We start from the raw sequence: 20,710 nt of genomic DNA, 5'->3' as shown, positions 1-20,710 counted from the left end.
CAAAGAGGCCTCACTACGGCTTCCTTCAGCACCCCGGGAAAAACCCTGGAGCTCAATGATGTATTAATAATGACCTCCAATTGGGCCCCAACCCATCAGTACTGGCTTTCACCAGCCACAACGGGCAGGGGTCTAGGGAGCATGTGGTGGCCCTCACCAGCTGCAGGATCCTGTCAACCTCCTCCTGCGAGATCAGGCTGACGTGATCTAGAAATGGACCGGAAGACGGCCGAGGGGCCTCCAGTTCCCTTACTGTATCAATCGTGGCTGGCAGATCACAACGGAGGGACGAGATTTTATCTGCAAAAAAGTTCCCAAAATCCTCACAGCTAATAGCTGAATTTCCAATATGGCAGTCTTCCTGCGATAGGGAGACCAAGGACTGAACTACCTGAAACAATTTTGCCGGGCGTGCGCTTGCAGATGCTATGGAGGTGGCAAAGTATTCCTTGTTGCCTTCACTGCCACCTCATAGGCTTTCATAAACGCTCTATAAAATGTTCTCGCCTCTTTGCCCCGATTCCACCGCCACACTCACTCTAGCCGTCTCAGTTCCCGCTTCATCAGACGAAGCTCCTCTGTATACCAGGAAGCCAGTCTGATGCGGGGATGGAGAGGGTGTCGGGGAGCAATTTCGTCAATGGCTTTCGAGAGGTGGTCATGCCAGTCCCCCACCAGCTCATCCAACGAACTCCCAGGGCGATTGGATCCCGCACAGCATTCTGGAAGCCAATTGGATCCATAAGTCTCCATGGGCAAGCATAAATCCGCCCACCGCCCATGCAGGAGAGGGCCAGCACACCCAGACAAGCCCTCAGGACATGGTGGTCTGACCATGGCACCGTTTTAATAGCATCCAGATCCACCTGAATCCCTGCCCCAAGGATCAAATCCAGTGTGTGGCCTGCTTGATGCGTAGGAGCTGAAACAAATTGGGAGAGTCCCAGTGCTGCCATGGAAGACACCAGGTCCGTAGCCTGAGAAGAGGCGGCATCATCAACATGGACGTTGAAGTCACCCAAGACCAACAGTCTAGGGTGATCCAACGCCCACCCCGATACTGCCTCTAACAAGCTTGACAGGGTAGCTACTGGTGCACTAGGTGGTTGGTATACCAAGTAGATAGCCAAGCTCTCCTTTAAAAAACTTTATGGACCTTCACAGAGGAGTTAGAGAGTCCTTGATTCTTTAACAGGAACAGATAGTCTAAGACAGATGGCAAGGGCGTCGAAGAAGGAGCTAAGTCCTGTTCAACTGCTAAAGGGAGAAACGTTTCCACTTCCCAGAGTATGACTTTTGGGTGGAAGGCTTTCTAGCCTGTAAAATTGTTTCTGACTGGGGAAGAGAACTCTAATCTGGAGGGGACGCTAACCAAGCTGTCAGCTTAAGAGCGTCTATATCATGGTAAAGAACCACATTGTCCTGAAGAAAGGTTGATGATAGCGGAAACCGATACGTCTTTCCCTGTGACATTCTGGACAGGGTGGAGAACCAAGCCTGTCTTGGCCAATAAGGGGTGATTACAATAGCTTATGTCTTCTCCCTCATCATTTTGCTGAGTGTTAAAGTCATGAGAGGGAGAGGAGGGAAGGCATACAGCAGACTGCCTGACCAGGAGATTTGGAAAGTGTCTCCTAGGGAGGACTTCTCTTTGCCTGCTCGAGAGCAGTATTGGGGGTCACCACTTGTTGAGTGCGGTAGCAAAGCGGTCTATAGTTGGAAACCCCCAGTTTCAGAACAAGGGTTGAAGGAAGTCCATATGGATGGACCATTCATAATTGAGATTCTTGGACTGACTCAAGGCATCTGCCAGAGTGTTGTCCTCCACAGCGATGTAGATGGCTGTGAGGGAAATCTGATGTTGGATTATCCATTCCCAGAGGGACAGAGAGACTGTGCCACCCCCACTTGTTCAGACAATGCATGGCAGTTGTGTTGTCCATGCATATTTGAACATTCTTTTTCCTGACAAGGTGGAGGAAGGCATTTATGGCAAATCATATAGCCCTTAGTTCCAGAGGGTTGATGTGAAACTTTGACTTGTGTTGAGATCAAAGATCGTTCACCTGATTATTTCCACAGTAAGCCCCCCACCCCGAAAGGGAACCGTCTGTGAAGGGAGAGGTGAATGGGGCTGGAACCAAACAGGCTCCTTACCATTAGGTTCCATTTATCATTTGACCATGACAAGGTTTTGTGAATAATCATCGGAACCGAGAACCATTTGTATGGGTTCTGGTAGTGCGGATGAAATATCCTGACAAACCAATTTTGTAACGGCCGGAGCCAGAGTCTAGCAAACGGAATTATCAATGTCAGAGAGGCCATAAAACCGATTGCCCTTGTGCTTTGATATTTAAGAAAAATTTAAAACCACAAATAGATACAATATAAATATTTAAAAATTACAAAAGCAGCACAGAAATCCATCAATCTCTCACCCAACCATCACTGAAAAGTACTTAAACAGATAAGTAGATAAACAGATAAAAGCACAACCTGGTGGTGGGTACTTCTGATACAGAGGGCCATGTTCTTCTCCAAAATGGCCAGCAGGGCCCGGCTCAGCCTCGACCATATGCCTGGCGGAACAGCTCCATCTTACAGGCCCGGAAGAAAGATAGCAGATCCTGCCAGGCCCTGGTCTCATTAGATAAAGTATTCCACCAGGTTGGAGCCAGGACCAAAAAGGCCCTGGTTCTGATCGAGGCCAGGCGGGCCTCCCTGGGGCCAGGGACCATTAGTAGATGTTTATCACCAGAGCGTCCTTTGGAGCACATATAGGGAGAGGCGGTACCGCAGATACGCTGGTCCCAGTTTGCATAGAGCTTTATAGGTCATTGCCAAAACCCTGAATCTGATTCAGTACTCTACTGGCAGCCAATGGAGCTGGTGCAGTACCAGTGTTATAGGTGCAGTGCTAGGCACCCCAGTGATGATGCACGTCGCTGCATTTTGGATCAGCTGCAATTGCCGGATCAGACCCAAGGGAAGTCCTGCGTAGAGAGTGTTACAGTAGTCTAGCCTAGAGGTAACCATTGCCTGGATCTCTGTAGTTAAATTGCGGGTCAAAAGATAGGGAGCAAGCTACCTGGCCTGACGGAGATGGAAAAAAGAAGACCTGGCAACCACAATGACTTGAGCCTCCATTTTCAAGGAGGCATCTAGGATCAACCCCAGGCTCCTAACCCTCAGAACTGGCATAAGCAGCACCCTATCGAGGGTAGGAAGCCAGGATCCCAAATCCATGCACCTGTGACTCAAATACAGGATCTCTGTCTTTGTGGGGTTTAATTTCAGCCGACTTTGCTTCAACCATCCAGTCACAACTTTAAAAGCATGCCCCAGGACATCCGGGGCCGAGTTAGGCCGGCCATCCATCAACAGATACAGGGACCTAGCAGTTACCTCATCTTTTATTTTCTTAAGTGCATCGTCAGTGGTAGACAAGATCATTTCCCTTGAAAGGTAGATCTTCAACCCTTAACCTATGGTGTGGGGCTAAAGCAGCGGATCTAAGCCATGCATGCCTCTGAACCACAATGGCTGAGGCTACAGCTTATGCGGAGCAATCCCTAATATATCTCGCAGTGAGAATTTGTTGTTTTAAGAGCCAAAGGGCTTCACCGTGGGGTATTTTTGTGAGATGTTGCTTCTCATCAGGGATGAGACTTATGTAAGGCTTGATCTTGTCCCACAGGAACAGTTGGTACCTGGCCATAATAGCCTCATAATTGCCAATACAGAAATTTAAGGCTGAAGAGGCATAAACCTTTCTCCCTAGGATATCAAGCTTTCTGTCCTCTTTATCTGTGGGGACAGAATGACCTGCACTTCATGGAAGGGCCTTGCTTTGTAGGGTCTCCGTAACAATAGAGCTAGCAGGAGGGTAATTGAACAGAAAACCAGCCCGATCTTGCTTGGTTTTATATAGGTTATGTAACTTCTTTGAGGTTGCCAGTGCAGATGCCAGAGTTGACCAAATGTCTTTCGTGTCATCTGTAATTCCCTGCATAATTGGGAAAGCCACCGGGCCCATTGCCACAGAGTGGAGAACTTTGAAAACTGGATCAGATAAAGTTGGAGCTGAACAAGTCACCTCGATCTCCAATGACCTTGCCATTCTGACGAGTTGTTCAGAGTAAAGGCAAAGGTCATCAGTGGGAGAGACAGCAGAGTCCTCTGTGATACACTCGGAAGGTTATGGCTCGGATGCTGATCCTTCCATGGCGAGTAAAGACCCAGAGATCCATAATAATGACACAGACTCATAAGGGTATGGAACCCAGGGACATCTGTGACTTCTCATGACCTCTAGACAACCCTTGGTGTCAGTTGAAGCCGAAGAAGCTGCTTCTTTCTGTGCAGTTCACACTGGAGAAGGTGCCAGCAGAGATAATGGCACTCCCAGATCTGAGAGGTCTGGAATTTTCGCCATCTAACATGGCAGGAACCGAGGCTGAACATCTCCTTGGAGCCGGTGTTCTTGGAACTGTGGGTGGGCTGGCTGCTGCAGAGGCTGAAGGAACTGAAGCTGAAGACCACTTCTTGTGCAGCTTCGGAGTTGGGTGCTTTTCAGTATGCGACTTCAGCTTGGCCTTTTTTGACGGCGTCTCAGATGAAGACCAAGATGGGCTGGAATCTCTATGAACCGACTGGTTTGGACTGTTGGCGCTTGGAGCCAAAGTAGAAGGAACCGACTGGTTTTTATTTTAGGCAAAATTTGAGGTATCGAGGATGCCCGTTCTGGGTACTGTGCTTCTCCTAGGCACATTAGGCATTTATTGTGCCCATTGGATTGGGCCATCTTGAGAGTGCCTTTGAAGTCATCTTCTCGCTTTTTATTTTCTTGCTCAGATTTGAGGAGGAGCTCAAAGCACGTCCTTCTTCAGCGGCAGTTAAAGAAGAACTGTGGGAGGGATCCACTCACCCCAACTTTCATAGCTGCACCCACTCAAAAAGCATGAGAAAAGGCCAGGCGAGCATCGTGTGTCTTTTGGAGCTTTGATACGTCTGTGGCTGGCCTGTGCATGTGCATTTCCCATGTGGGACTGCGCAGAAGACACGATGATGGAAACTTTCCAACCTTCCCCCTCCTACTGCAGCACCTGCTCTATTTGCCCAACCATCCTGCCCTTTGCACGTTGGTGGAACTGCATGGGAGGCTGCTGTGGGAATGAGGGCCTGACAAAACAACCTTTCTTTCCAATGGTGGATGTGCCTTCCATAAGTGAATAATGTAGCTAGGATCCAAGCTACATGAAAGCTGCTGTAGCATTGTGGTTAAGTGGCTGGCTGCAAATCAGTACTCTGCTATAGTCTGACTCCCACTAGTGCCATGAACTCTACAGGTGGCCTTGGATAAGCTGCTCCTCTCAGCCCCAGCAGTATTGCGGGGATAATAATAACACTGACTTTGTTCACTGCTCTGAGTGTAGAACTAATCTGTCCAAAAGGGCGGTATAAATGTACACAGTTTTTATTATCGTAAGTACATGCAATGCTGGGATGTCTGTCTGGCCACCATTACATTGGATAAATAGGACACAAATTTCATAGTCCCACAGCAATAAAGAAGTTCCAGTTGATTTTTACTGTCAAGTCTTTGTTCTAAATAATGTCCCCCCTTTTCAACAAATCTGTTTAAGGTACTGAGCAATACATACAGATTGTATTTTAAATATCAGGTTACTAGATGAGAAAGCCCTACAATTGTAGATTTCAACAATTGCAGGGTCTTAAATAGTTAACACTTCTTTTGTTGTAGAAAGGCAGACATTATGGTGAAGGATTTTATTCATGGATTGTTGATGAATACAATAGATCTGACAAGGCACAACTGTAGATTACAGCTACAGAATCAAAAGGAAGATGTGTTTCTTTGAAAATAAGCTATTTCAATCTATGACATCTAATGATGTTACTGTTACATTCCTTCTTTTTATAAAATGTCTACGTTACACCATGATCAAAATCCTAAACTCTTTGAGAGATCAATATTTAATTTTGCTCCCAGGCCTTTCCAACTTTACATTTTTGTCTGAAAAAGACTTTCTTCTGCAGTTTTTTGAAGTGAAAAAAATGTGTACAACTCTAAAAGATCACTGAATTTTGCAGGACTGAAGTAATAATATATTGCATTCAATAAACTGCATTCAATACTTACAGACATGCTGACATGTGAAAGTAATGGGGAGGACAAGAACATCTGAACACTGATTTAATAATGTAAATAAAAATTTAGTAGAAGTATATTGTCCGTTTTGGAGGCAAACACTGTCAATTCAAGTTGCATTGCTGAAAACAGCTGATTTTGAAAATTAGCATAATGGAATTGCCTATTGAACCACAAAGGTAACCCAGTTTGGAAAGTTCAAAAGAAGCTTTTACTGCTCTGAAATTACATCAAAATTTGATGTAGCAATGTTTAATAATTGGAGTGCGCTTGAAGGAAAATATAACTTAATCGTAGTCACATGCTAATATTTTCATAAAAATGTTAGTGTTCCCAATGAAGAGAGCATATAACCTTTTCCCAATCCTCCAGCCTGGGCGGTGAGAACACCTGTCAGAGCTCAAAAATCTAAGTGGGCTACTGTGATTAAAATGAAAATAGGACTTTCATCACAGTTGCGCAATAAACAAAATATGTTGCAAACATTGAAAAAATAATCAAAGATGGGGAGAGGAAGAACTCAGAGCAAGTAATTCAACAAAGGGGGATGATTAGTGTGAAGGTATTTAACTTTTACTGGTACAGAAAAAATGAGCATGAAGACACATAATGCAGATGCCTAGTTGTTGAGCTCTCAGAACTGCAGATTACAAACTTGGTAGGTGCCCTACATCCCTATAAACAAATTCTTGTTTTACATGGATGGGAGGGTATACTCCCCAAGCCTTCATCCCGAAAACAAAACCATTTGCCTTGCATTACCTTGAAGTTTAGAAGGCATGAAAAAAAAACCCAGAATATACTACTTCTCAGTCAAAGAAATTTATATTGTACTCCAAATAGCTCTTTGGTGGAATTTGCTCTGTGTTTCCAATTCAGAGTTCATAAGATGTTAGAAGGCTATCGTACACAGGAAGAACACAATTCTAATTTGAAAGCAATGCAGAGAGAGTTGTGAGGAAGAGGCCATTTCACTGCTCCATTCCAGGCTGCACTGCAGCCACATCCTTTTGTTCTGATGCAGAAGGAATGTTCACATTGATGGAACAAACTGAGAAGGATTTGGAGATGTACCTCACATGCACCAGTAGCAATGCTCAGGAGAAAGGAGGATAAAATAAACTCTATTTCTTAAATATCAGGACAACAAGGAAGGGACCTTAATCCATCAGTGAAGAAATCGAATGCTCATTTTTTGCTCTACATCCACCTTCTCCAAAACCTGCAGAAAAGCAAAATTATTACAATTTGTTATAGGATTCCCATTCTCTCAGTATTAAAAAGGAGTTTTATAAATCTTGTGCTAATCATCTTTCAAACTGGATACATTTTGTTGTGCTTTAGGGTTTTTTTGCACAACAATCTAGTGATTATCAGCAGAATACCAATAAGGGTAATAAAAATTTGTACATAGAACCACTTGAGAAACACCACCCATGTTAAGAGCATTGCCACCTTAACCGTGAAATGTTAAATTCTGCTTCTCTTCTATGTGAATTCAGGCATTCAAGAACAGAAAAATATGTTAACTAGAATAATTTAAGTTACCAAGACACATTTGTTTGCTTCTGTTAGCACAGAGGGCTGTTCATTTTTGCCCAGGCAAGAACAACTAGTGACAATTGAGTAAACAGTGAATGTAATAGAGCAGTATGGTCTTAGGCCAACTGAAGTCCTTGCAAATCTGATCAGAAAATCCTACCATCAGAGTAACCAGGATTGCCATAACAAAGTAGTTTTCTTGCCTTAACAAACTCTGTAAAGGAGATAGCACTATCACCATCTTGATCAGCCTCCTGGATAGTTCTGTCAGCAATGCTGCCCAGCTGTTCATCAGAGATATTTACACCAACCATCATCCGCAACACCTGTAAGTTATTTAGGAAGTTAGTTTTTCTTCTCATATTCAAGTAACAGAGTACTGTATCAAGCTCTCAAAAATGCTAGTCAACAAAATCTACTTTTCTAAGTGATGCATGGAAAGATCCTTCCAAAAAGATTTTCTGTGTCCAAGAGTTTTTCAGGAAAAGAGAAAATAGTGCAGATTTTCTGCCTCAGAACCCAGAGGTCCCTGTCAGCTATTAAGGCTAATAGTATTAGTTCTATTCTCAATAAATTTGTCCTGTTCTTGCCCTTTTTAAATCTTCCTCCTTTTAAACCATCCAAGCCAATGACCATGATCAGATCTTGTGACAGTATGTTCCACAAGTCAACTATTCACTGTGTGAAGTTGTATTTCCTTTTGTTCATCTTCAATCTACTGCCAGCTTCACACTGCCTAAACTCTAGTATTATGAAGGGTAATGTCAGCACTTTGAATTTGGCCTGAAAATAGAATTGCAACCAATGAAACTGGGAAAAAGTTTGTGTTATTATGTGGTCTTCACGGTAGGCTCTTAAACTGTTTTGGACTAACTGGAGCTTCCAGACATTTTTCAAAGGCAACCTCATATATTAGAGAAATCCACCCTGGATCCAGTTACTAAAGTGCACATGACTGTTGCAATATTGAGTCTTGACAACAGTCCCAAACTGTGGCCGTGATCCTTCAGAGGGAATGCAGTCTTGTCCAAAACAGTTTGTAAGCCAAATTCTAGATCAGCTTTACCTCCTACTAACAGTACTGTCATCTTGTCTGGATTGTGTGTCTGTATAGTTTGTTTGCCTTTCATCATATCAAATACAGATTGCCCCCTCAAATCCCATTGCAGCAAGATGGTCCAGAAGGATACCAAGGCTGATGTCAAAAGCCATTGCAGTCTGACAGAAACAACAGGGACACACTCTTCCTGCTAGCTACCCATCAAGGTCATTCAGTAGGATGACCAAAATAATTCTCCCCACAACCAGGTGAGAAGCCAGTTTGCCCAGATAATTCCTCCTAACCAGGAAAAAAAATGTAGAGTTGAGAAGCTATCATTCTTTTGAGCACCTTGCCCAATAAAAAAAGATTTGATACAGGGCAAAAGTTATTTGGATCTAGGCATCCAAGAATGGCTTTCTTATTACCGCTTACTTCAGTTTTCTAGGAATGCATCTGGGGGAATGGGTTTGACTCACAAAAGTTCATGCAGAAATACATTTTATTGGTCTTTAAGGACTTGTTTCATTTTGCTGCTACAAACTAACATGTTACTCATTGGCACTAAGGGAATGCACCAAAAAAAAATCCAGGTGATCCAGATCCAGATTTCAGGATTACCAAAACAATTTGGTATCCCTGAAATACATGTTACAGAGAACCTGGTTAGAGAATCCTGAATTTATCAGGCCACTGGGGAATAATGGCAAAAACTATCCAGAGAGTTGGGGGGGGGGATTTTTCAAGCAAACTCAGCCAAACTTTCAAGGAACCTGTCCTTCCTGCCCCCCCCCCCCCATTTCAGGAAGATTGCATCAAGAGGTCCAGTTCTATGGGCTCCTGAACAAACTGCCCCCAGCCACTCTCCATTGTTTCCTATAGGGGAATCATTTCCAAGGCTTTCCAAGCAAAGGGAAACTTCAAGAAAAGGCAACCCCTGGCCAAAAGCCAATCCCAAATGCAAGTCCCACTCCCATGCAAGCTGAACCAACAAAGCCTAACAGAACAAAACTACAGCAAGGGCACCTATGTCAAGCCAGATAACCCCAAATGTCAAACCAGAGAATCTTCCCTAAATTGAAGGGCAGGGAGGGGTGAGGCTCACCAGAGCCATGAAGTTTAAATGGAGGGGAGCAGCAGCATGAAGGACTTTTTTAGAGCTCAGGCAGGAGTAGAGGGCAGGGAAACCACTCTGCCTGTTGCCTCCTCCTCTACTCTGCCAGCTTCGCACCATTCTCCTCTGGCCTGCCAGTTTCATGCTGCTCTCCTCCTGCCCATAAACTTTCCTGCTCACCACTGCTGCAGCTTCCTGTGGCCGAATAATCTGGCCCAGCAGATTTCGGTTCCCCAGATCCGATTAGGGATTCTCTTATGTGATCTGGCTTTATTGCCAGATGCCAGATCAGCATAAATCCAGCTATAAAGCTGGATCATGAGCCTCCTATTGCACATCCCTAATTGGCACTAGGAATGGTGCATTATCTGCTCCACCATACAGACAAAATTTCCTTGGCAGCCAAAGAGAGTAAAGTCAAGAACACAAACAGAGGATTTTAAGCATTCTGGCACATCATCAGGCTACACAAACTTAAAGATATGTATACAAATCCATGCTTTTTTAACTTCACGATAAGATTACTGTAACACAATCTATGTTGGGCTTTCCTTGAAGACAACCCAGAAACTACAGCTGGTCCAGAATGCAGCGGCTTGATTATTGTCAGAGCTAGCCAATGGGAACATATGTTACCCATTTTGGAACTACACTGGCTGCCAGTTTATTTCAGAGTTCAAATCAAAGTGCTGGATATGATCTTTAAGCCCATCATGGTCTGGGGCCTGCATATCTGAAAGACCTTCCTTCTTCCATATGTTTCGTGCACCAACTATGGTCTTCAAGTTTAAATAAAAAGGAAGAAGATGGTGACCCCACAATCATCCCTGCACTCAGGCTTTAATAAGAACTGTTTCTCCAAGCAACTTATATTGCTTTTATTTAAACCTGTATTTTCAATTGCTGAGTCTAAAATTACATATTGTTAAGAAATTACAAATTGATCACAGTGACTGTAGAGGGTTCCATTAACTCCCACTGGGGCTGGTACATAATAGGCTCCAGTCCTTACCACCCTGATTTGCACAGAGTAAATCCAACAGCAACAGAAAAATAAGATTTCCTTGTTGCCATATTTAACATTTAAATATACTCCCTTATAAGGCATGTTTGGGGTCTGAGCCTTCAAGCACAAATTAAACCTGAAGTGACATACAATAGTTGTGTCAGATGAACATACCTGAAGAAGCTCTTCCCGGGAAATCTTGTCATCTTTATCCAGATCATATAGCCGAAAAGCAACTAAAGGAAGTAAATACAATTCAAGGTTGGTCAACTTTTCTTCTCTCTGCAGAGTGCAAGGCTTAAAAATTGAGGGCAAATTATAGAGTTATATCACTTCAATTTGTATCAGTATTCGTTTAGTTATATATAGGAATTTCTAGAACACATATAAAACTGAATCCTTCGAATGAGTTGCCAACTGCCATTCCTGAGGGCAGAAGAAACAGCAATTGCTTCTAGAACCCTATCATGCCCAGATAGAGGCCTCATAAAGAATTGCTTCCCTACACACAGTTTGCTGTGTTTTATTTACATCTGTATTTTCAATTGCTATAAGGTGCTTTGGAAGAACTTTTTGGGCTGAGAAGTGGGATTAAATTAAAATGTATCCTAAAGAAGGCCTAAAGGTAATAATGAATAAGGAATTACCATGGAATAATAAAAGTGTAGTAAAGGAAATGTTTATCAGATGTCCAGTAATTACTATGAGTCTTGGAGAGTCAACCATTACCTTTAAAATGTTTAATAATTTTATATTTGTTAAATTCCTAGATAAATGTAAACAAATTAAAAGTATCATTGACAGTCAAATATCTAATTCTCAACATGGTGCCATCTGTGGATACTTAAATCTGGAGACTTGAGACATGAACATACTAGACATATCTTTCTACCAATCAAATCTACCAGGGTTTGCAGAGATATCTGAAATTAAACACACACGCACGCACACTCCAAAAAAACCCAGAAGCAGTGCCAGTAACTAAGTAACAAATGTCCTCTCATTGGCCACTGCAGCTGTTCCTAGGCAACTACAACAGTATTGTTGGCCTTCAATCCTTGGTTTCTGTCAGTAAAAGGTAAAAGTTCAAATGCCTAATATGCTTGGAAGCTCAATGAGTGACTTTGAACCAGTCACACATTTTCATCTTAACCAACCTTGGAGAACTGTTGTGAGGATAAAATGGAGAAGAGAAAGATACACGCAGTTTTAGGTCCCTCCATTGGAGGAAGGCTGTATATAAATGAAATAAATAATATAGCTGAAGATGGCGGACAGATAAAAGTTACGTTGGTTGGTGGAAGGGAAGGAGAGAAGCAAACAAGGAAAGGGGAGAGGCCTTAGGGGCTGCCAGAAGGAGGGAAAGAGGAAATAGTGTGTGGAGGGAGATACAAGGGAAAGTGACACGCTGCCCACACATCCTTCTGGGTAGCCTACAGCACAACTGGGTCTGGTGGCCAGCACTGCACAAGTCAACCAGAGTTCTAGCTGCCAGGGGAAAGTAAGTAGGGAATGCTGAAGACAAGGGGCCAGATGAAGGTATGTTGGCTGGTGGGTGGGACAGAAAGAAGGAAGCAGGAAGAGGGGAGAGGCTATCAGGGTTTTCAGGGAAAGGAAAAAGGAAATACTGCGAGAGGGAAAAATGAGATGCTCCTGTAAGTTCTTGTGGGTCTCCTACTTGTCAAAAATAGGTAAACATTTTCTGTAGCACTATTCAAGTTTCAAATGCTATGAAATAATATTCTTAGTATTTCTTATTTTTAATTTAGATCCATGAAACCCAAATATCAAGTAATGAGCTTCATCATAAGAGGATACTACCTGAAAGTAACATAATACAGAAGCAGGGTTTTACTTTGACAAGCAGTTTTTTAAAATCTGGTTTCACACAATTACAACTCTTCCATAACATTTATAGCCAGCTTCTCCTCCTCCCAGTACATTTGAATGAAGAGGGGAATACATTAAGAGAGCAATACTAAGCAGACCTACTCAGAATGCTATCTGGGTCTATTCAGTGGGACTTACTGCAGAAGAGAGTTCTTAAGATTGTACTGTAAAACGCAGGATTACAAAGCTGTACAATTTATAATTTAAAATTCCTTACAGTGCAACTTGTTGCTCCGACTGTTGAGTGGTTCTGGCCCATTCTGGTCTTTGCTTTTCTCATTATCTTCAATGGGGCGGAAGTGAGCCAAAGTTCTCATGAAGCCACGGAAGTTTACCTGGTCTTCTCTGCACAGAGGTTATGATTTGTAATTAAATATTAGAGTCCCTCTTGACTGCGAGTTTCAGTGATCACACAATACTTTACCCACATTTGGGAAATGCAATTAATTAAAAACTTAGCTTTTCTTTTCCCTCCAGTTATTCCATATGCACAGTTCTGGCTTCCTTTTCTTAGTTCTTAACTTAAACTGCCTTGCTGTTTAACTGAGTGAGTGTTCAAAGAGTATCTTAAAACATGATGAATAAGGACGTCTCAACTGGGGAGTAGTGAGGATCTCAATGGTCAGCTAGTTATTTGATAATTGGCAAAATCAAATTTTTCTAAGATAAAAATTAGTTTATTTATTGAAAATATTTATATATCTGCCTTTCTCCCAGGCATCTCAGCTCTTGGCAGGTAACAACCGTGTAAAAACAGTCTAATTAAAAATAAATTAAAACACATTTAAAGCAAAAAATAAAAGAACTTATGCCCCGACTAGTAGAGTTCTGTTTGATAAATGGGGTAGAGAATAATAGAAATAAATCTAAGCCTTCATAATGAAATCGTATACTTAAAGAACTAATTGTCAAGGATTTTCAAGTAACTAGTAATTAGTTTGGATCCTTTCCAATCTAGTTCTAGACCTGGTTATGGTACTGAAACAGCTCTGACTGCCCTGGTGAATGACCTGTGTTTGGAGATGGACAGAGGGAGTGTAACTCTACTGATTCTCCTAGACCTCTCCTAGGGTTTTGATATCATTCATCCTGGAATCCTACCAGACTGCAACTCTCATGGTTGAAGCTGGGAGGCATCTTATGTTGTGATTTTGGAAGGTGGTACTGGGGTACTTGCTTCTTGGTCCCTTGACGTTTGGAGTCCTGCAAAATTCCATCTTGTCCCCCCCTGCTTTTCAACATCAACATGAACCTGCTGGATGAGGTCATCCAGAGATCTGGGCTGGGTTGTCACCAACATGTGAATGACACTGAGTTCTAACTCATGTTTCCAGCAGATCCCATGGAGGCTATGGAAATCTTAAACTAATGCCTGGAGGCAGTTTTGGGATGGATGAGGGCCAATAAAATGAAGCTTGACAAGACGGATCTGCTACTAAACAGATGGAAGAGATCTTTGACTCCCAAAAGTTCATACCCTGGAAATCTAGTTGGTTTTTAAGGTGTTACTGGGCCTGAATCTTGCTCAACACAGCCATGGCTGGATCTATGGTTGCCAGCGCCCAGGGCAACCGAAGACTGGCCACTTGCGAATGCGCACTGTGCACACACGCTCCCGGCGCTGTGCAATGACATCACTTCCATGACATCATCATGCAGGGCGGAGCGTGCTGCCCCGCAGCAAGCCGGCTAACTTGCCATGCCGCAGAGCTGGCGGCGGCCGTGCGAGTGGCTGGGAGGCCGCCCGTGCCATTCACCTGCCCCACAGGACAGGGGAATGGTGGGGGCAGCCTCCCACGCTGCCTTTCACCTGCCCCAGAGCAGGGGGCGGCCAGCTTACCATGCGCCCCGTCCTGCAGGGCAGGCGAATGGCATGAGTGGCCTGCGCCCGGCACCCCCTCTTTGGTGGTGCCGGGAGCAGACTACCCCACCCCCATCCCCCGTCAATCCGGCCCTGAACACAGCCACCCATATGAAACCTAATGGCTTCGAAGTAATGCATTCTCTCCCTGCTGAGATTTTTCTGTCCCCCCAATTATTGTCTTTTGCCAGTGGGTGAAGACTACTCTGTTTTATCTGGGTCTCCTTTAGTGACCCTCCCCCTAACTGATTGTTTTTCATTGCTGGTTTTATATATGTATCACTCTTTAAATTATTATAATGTCTTTTTAATTGTTTGCTGCCTTGAGGGGCCTAATAGGGCAGAAAGGCAGGCTCAAATGTCTTAAATACATACATACAATAATTAAATCTCCTGAATGGAGACCTCTGCTAAAAGACAGTAGTGATTACTGCTGTTTTGAGCGAGTTATCTTAACAAGTAACAGCAGCTTGGGTACCCTGAATATCGCTGCAAATTTACCTTTACCATAGTTATTATAGAATGCTGCAAAGGTCTCCGCTGCTTCCTATACTTTAACACTACAATCAAAGTGCAGCAAAACACATTTTGTATTAAAAATGAAAAAGTTTATATTTATTCTACAAGTACGCTATGTCAAAAATACAGTCTAATTATAATGCACCTAACAGAAACTCACCCTTCTGGAAAGAAGGCATTGATAATCCGATCTCCTAGTGGGTTGATGGCAAGCTCAGGAATGCGCTGAAAATCCTCACGGCTAGAGTTTTTTAAAAAATCCACATCAGTTATTTAGTCAAACAAAAACAATCTATATTAAACTTTTACGCTATGAATCAAGACCGATTGTTGTTTAGGCATCACATTATTTATAGCTATAAATGTATTAAAGGCTTCCACCGTAAAGACATTGTTGCACTAGTCATTAGATTTCAGGGGTAGCCTTTTCCAGAAACAACAAAGAGACTTGTGATATTGTAAACACTAGCAAAATAATGACAAACTTTTGTAGACAGTTATTAAATACAGAGAAGAAGAGGGAAGGCCAAAAAGGTGTGGCAATGTAAGAGATTACTATACATAACACAAATGAAACAAAAATCCAGTAAAGAGAAAAGATCCCAGCTATATTGGTCTATTGCAGTAATACCATGCAAGAGACTTGTGGTGTCTTAAATGTAAACATTTTATTGAGGCAAACTTGGACAGCATTTCCCAGTCTGTGAATTGGGACACAAAAGTGGGTCAAAAAAGCCTCTCAAGTGGGGCATGAGCCAGCCATCCCTAATGGGGGCTCCTGCCACATGCACTTCTCTTTCTCTCCTTTCCTTCCTTCCCAGCTTCTCACATTCTTGCCTCACCATCCCCCTTTATGACAATAATGAGTGGGGGGAAAGGCTGGAGAGTAGGCGAGAGCTATTCAGCTCATAGAAAAGCAAGAGGAAAGAAACAGGTGCGTATGAACGCAGGCTCTGTGTCTTAGCACTGCTCCTTCAGCAGCTTAACCTCCTGCCCAGCCCCTTTGGTGCCTCGCTGCCCTCTACCTGCTGTGGGGCTGTACAGCACTGAGCCACTTGCCACCTACCTCTTTGACAACATCTGCCATCTTTTGCATCTCCTCAACCTACCCCCTCCCCTCCATCCCGTGTCTTCTCAAACTCTTGGGCCAGCCCTGAATTGGTCATCATACAAAGTAAATCTGGACTTCTGGGTCACCATACCCAAAAGGCTGGGAACTCCTGGACTAGAACCCATTTCAGATTCATGGCATATACATATGCAAACACAGTTACAAAGGAAAAAATGTAAACAGCATGGGAAAAAGGCTATTAAAGAAGTACAGGGAGTAACATTATTATGTTAAGTATAACAGTAAGTACGGAGACCATTAAAATTCATAAACTGATGGAGAAATCTCCGTATTTCTGTTAAGCTAATCAGTACCTGCAATGATAGAAAAATGTCGTCTTTGCTGAAGCCTTAGAAAATATAACAAAATTTCTTGAGGAATTCTAATTTAGCATTTGTATACTGGGTTGCCTTCAGAAGGGAGACTCCAGGGTGAAACTGCTGAATTGAACCTATGTAACCATGAGGGCATATATCACACTGGCTGAAGAACAAGCAGATGATGATAATATGGTTGTTGTTAGGTCCTGTCATTGTGTTACCTTGTCTGGGCAGCTATGGGGACAGAGTTGACATACGGGTTTGTTGCAAGGCTTACTTCCCTATTAGGTGACCTCCACTTATTGCTGAGTTGCTTTTTAATTTAGAGACCTGTCTGTAAGCAAGAGCAGGCATGTTAAGTCTGAGGGAAAAAAAAACATTTTTTGTATGTGCTGGACTATATATCTGTGACTTCAGCTGGTAACTTTAGGGGAGAACAAGTCATATTATCACTTTTTTTTGGGCCTAGCATGTAGTAGGATACTTCTGGGTACTAGTTGGGTTTTGACAAACTGTTTGTTTTCTCAATAGAGTGTAATAAATTGTTTAGGTACTAGGCATCACTATATTTCAGGACCCATTTACATCACCCCTAGCATTAGGGGCTCATTCACCTGCTCACCATCCAGTGTAATATATGCCACTACATGCCAATAATACCCTTCTGACTTTCTAGACAGTCTCTGTGCCAAACAATAAACAGATATGTATAAAGGTTCAACCCCTGGCTACTGTTCCCAAGCACTGAACACAGCCACCTGAGACTCCTAGCAGCCCTCTGGAAGGTTGAGGTCCCTTCATTTGTTGAGACTTCCCAGTCTCTGGGTTCATTCTGGGAGAACTTGCACACAAATGGTCAGAAACTCCAGACACAGGCTTAAATGTGTTTTTATTCATTCAAGAGAGTGTATGCAGAGCAGGAACCATTCTATAAGGCACAAGCAAAGGGCAATAAAATAACAGCTTACCTAACTTTAGCTAAAACTAACTGACTAGACATGAAGGCTTGCTAACTTACATTTCTCTGAGGCTTTCAGGTTGTTCATACTGACAAAAAAGTTCCAAAACCATGCCAGGCAGCTCTGGTCATCATAGGGCCTGACATGGAGCAAAGACTCTTACATGCTGGTAGAATAATTGTTGCAATAGAATGGTCAAACCAGGTGTCCAAGTGAGAGCGTGTGTCTTCCTGAGTGCTGTGAGGAGCCATCTTTTCTAGGGTTGTCAGCCAAACAGGACACACTTCGATATCAGCGTTGCTAGGCCTGAGAAAGCGGGGAGGGCGACCGGAGCTGAGACTCCCTTCCACCCAATGACATCTTACTCCGCGATAACAGGCTGCAGGTGCAATTAATTAAGGAGCCTGCTCATTCCATTCCCAGGGTGGCAAGCCAGAACTGGGCCTGTGAGAACTTACGAGCCTGAACCAAAGTACTCAAGCCAGGCATGTAGATGTATGGCTTTCCAAGACAAGATAAGTTTGCCATAAAAAAGGAACAATCAGAAACAAGAGAGGGAACATTTCAATCACCCCAGACACTCTGCTGCTGCCCTGAAAGTCATCATTATTCAATGAAAGAAGTCAATGAATTAGAATTTATTAGAAAATTTGGTACTATGGCCTCTCTGTATTGCCTCTTACAATACATGTGGAAAATAAGGTTTCCTAGACTTGCTATGTCCCATTACTACAGTTCTGAATGGTTATTGTGCTTATCTTTTTATATTAGAGCTTTGTATAGAAAATGTTACGCTATACCCCTTGTAGAAAAATCCTGTAAGCACCTGTATTGGCCCATGCAAAATCCAAAGCAAAAACCCAAAATCTGTGTAATACCCTTTTACTTGGGTCAACAAAATGAAAAACATTGTGTAAACTTTCAAGCTCATACTTGATCAGGCTAAATATTACAAAATAAAAACAAATTAAGAGGGAACAAATGCAGATTTTTCAGGCTACGTTCTTAAGATCCAGTAAAACTAGCATTTGGTGTGAGATGACATGCATACTTGCCGTTTTGAACTGTATACTTATTTGGGCAATACGGGTACACATTGGGAGAAAAGCAGCCTGGGTATCCATTTTCGGTTATAAAATCAGTACAAAAGGCAAGAGTTCCAAACAGTGTAGGTGACCAATGAAAAGTAACTCTTCCATCAATGCAGGTCAATGTCAGAATCCCAGCACTGTTAAAGTTTTCCATTAGCACTCCAGCTCAGCTTTTGAAGTTTAAATGAAAAACCACAGGAAAGACATTTCTATGTTTTATGGTTGGGCTCAAAGTTAAAAATTAACCACATGTAACTATAGCGTTTAAGACTATTTCTGCTGCATTGTTACTAGCATTTAAATATGCCATTTTGCCCATGAAAGTGACACTATCTGCTAAGCATGCCAAATGGAAAATATGCACAAGTCATAAAAATAAATGAATACTGAGATGCAAGGTGTACTTGCTTTATGTACACAAGTCTCAATTTAAAACCTACTTCACCTGGCTTAGGCTAGAACATACAGGAAATGATTACTTTGTGTTTGTTCACATTTCAGAACAAGATCTGCCTGGAAGGAGTGTATTTTAGCAACATGTTACTAAGTACGATGGAGAAGCATTCACTTTATATTGAATAAACAGTGTACTTGATACAAGTTATTTACATGAGGCACATGTTCAGCAACAGGCTTATCTTCTCTGCACCAGTGGCCCCTCTTATCCTTGTGACACTTGCACCAGTGCAGTGATGTAATGTAGCTAAACACAGACTTCTCGATGTCTCTGGACATGGAAACCTCTTCCTGGGGTCATGCATGGAGCAAACTTTCCCCTTTCTTTAGAAACAGAAGACAAACAATCTGTTTTCCTAACTTCCCTATGCCTCCTTGATGCAGAAAATGCTTTAGAAGAACCCAGGAGGCATCGCCATGGAATCTGCATGCACTGTTCATTTGGAACAAGCTGCTTCTATCATAGGACACTTGGTTTACAATTTTCCAGTATGTTGTGGAGTCTTCCAACACTCTGCCATTGTTCTGTCGCCCTGGCAGACATTTTGTGGTGGCACCCACTACCTTCTCCCAACATTCCAAAAATGTCTGCAGGCTCAACAAGGTTGGGGACTAGGGTTGCACGCTAACGGCTGGAACCTGGCAGAAAATGGGGGATGAGGACATGGGTATCATCATCATTGTCAGGTGTGATGTCATTTCTGGGGGGAAAAGTGTTGACACACAGCTATAGGAATCACAATTCCTAGATAAACAAGATGGGACTTTCAGGTTTTCCCCGGAAATGATGATGTGTCCTGTGTGATGCCAGGCAATTTTTAAAAAATTTCTTCCACTGACCAAAGGAGTTGTGGAAGGAAGAGTGGTTTGCTAACAGCAGGTATCCCCCTACTGCAGAAGACTGGGCAATCCTTTTGGAGACGAAGATCTAATTCTTGATCTCACTGCATTTCATTCGGACATGTCCCCCAAACAGAAATAACGGGTAAATCATGGGGACTTTCCAATGTTAAAAGTGAATATAGGAACTAATTTCAGAGCTAAAGATTTAATAAAACAATTTTTAAAGTCACGAGAGGTGGCAAGTTGTCCGGTATAAATAATTTGCTCAAACAGAAAGAGAACAATCAGCAGCTCATCTTACCACATTCAGGTCACTTTCACTTAATTCTCTTTGCTTATAGCTTGGTTGCTGTATTTTGCACTCATTCTCATTATGAGTTAGTGCTAAGATTAAATGGGAAAATGACCAAAAAAGGCAGTTTATGAAATAACACAAGTGAGGCTGCTTCATTCTAAAATTAATTTAGAGCAGTTGTTCCAAACCTTTTGGATATGGTGCCCCACAAGTCCAAATTACTTGGTAATGGCTCATCCAGCCCAAGATTTTCTGGTACCCTAAGCAGAATGACCTTGGTGCCCATCTAGTCCAGTATTCTATTTTCTACAGTGGCCAACCAAATGTTTTTGAAAAACCAACATCCTACTATGAAACCCAGGCAAGTGGCATTCCAAAATATATAGCCTTTGCATATGAGGACTACATTCCGAATTATTTCCTCTAATCCCCTGAAAGTATACCCCCCTAATTTCCCTCCCGCTTGACAGTCCCATCTTCCTAAAGCAG

The 20,710-nt window shown here is 42.7% G+C and overlaps 1 protein-coding gene across 1 annotated transcript in view; it reads right to left on the bottom strand.

Annotated features, from left to right (window-relative positions):
* Nucleotides 1-5,778: 5,778 nt before the first annotated feature.
* The window catches only part of CHP1 (calcineurin like EF-hand protein 1), a 31,615-nt gene continuing 16,683 nt past the window's right edge, over nt 5,779-20,710 (bottom strand). The window contains exons 3-7 of the mRNA XM_054972820.1: nt 15,307-15,387; nt 12,984-13,111; nt 11,051-11,112; nt 7,921-8,043; nt 5,779-7,397 (exon numbers count right to left, since the gene is read on the bottom strand). Coding sequence (XP_054828795.1) covers nt 7,344-7,397; nt 7,921-8,043; nt 11,051-11,112; nt 12,984-13,111; nt 15,307-15,387 — 448 coding nt within the window. The 3' untranslated portion in view covers nt 5,779-7,343. The remainder of the gene's footprint in view (nt 7,398-7,920; nt 8,044-11,050; nt 11,113-12,983; nt 13,112-15,306; nt 15,388-20,710) is intronic.

Source organism: Eublepharis macularius, chromosome 2, assembly GCF_028583425.1.
Source record: "Eublepharis macularius isolate TG4126 chromosome 2, MPM_Emac_v1.0, whole genome shotgun sequence".
Taxonomy (NCBI): domain Eukaryota; kingdom Metazoa; phylum Chordata; class Lepidosauria; order Squamata; family Eublepharidae; genus Eublepharis; species Eublepharis macularius.
This window is presented reverse-complemented; position numbering and strand designations above follow the sequence as displayed.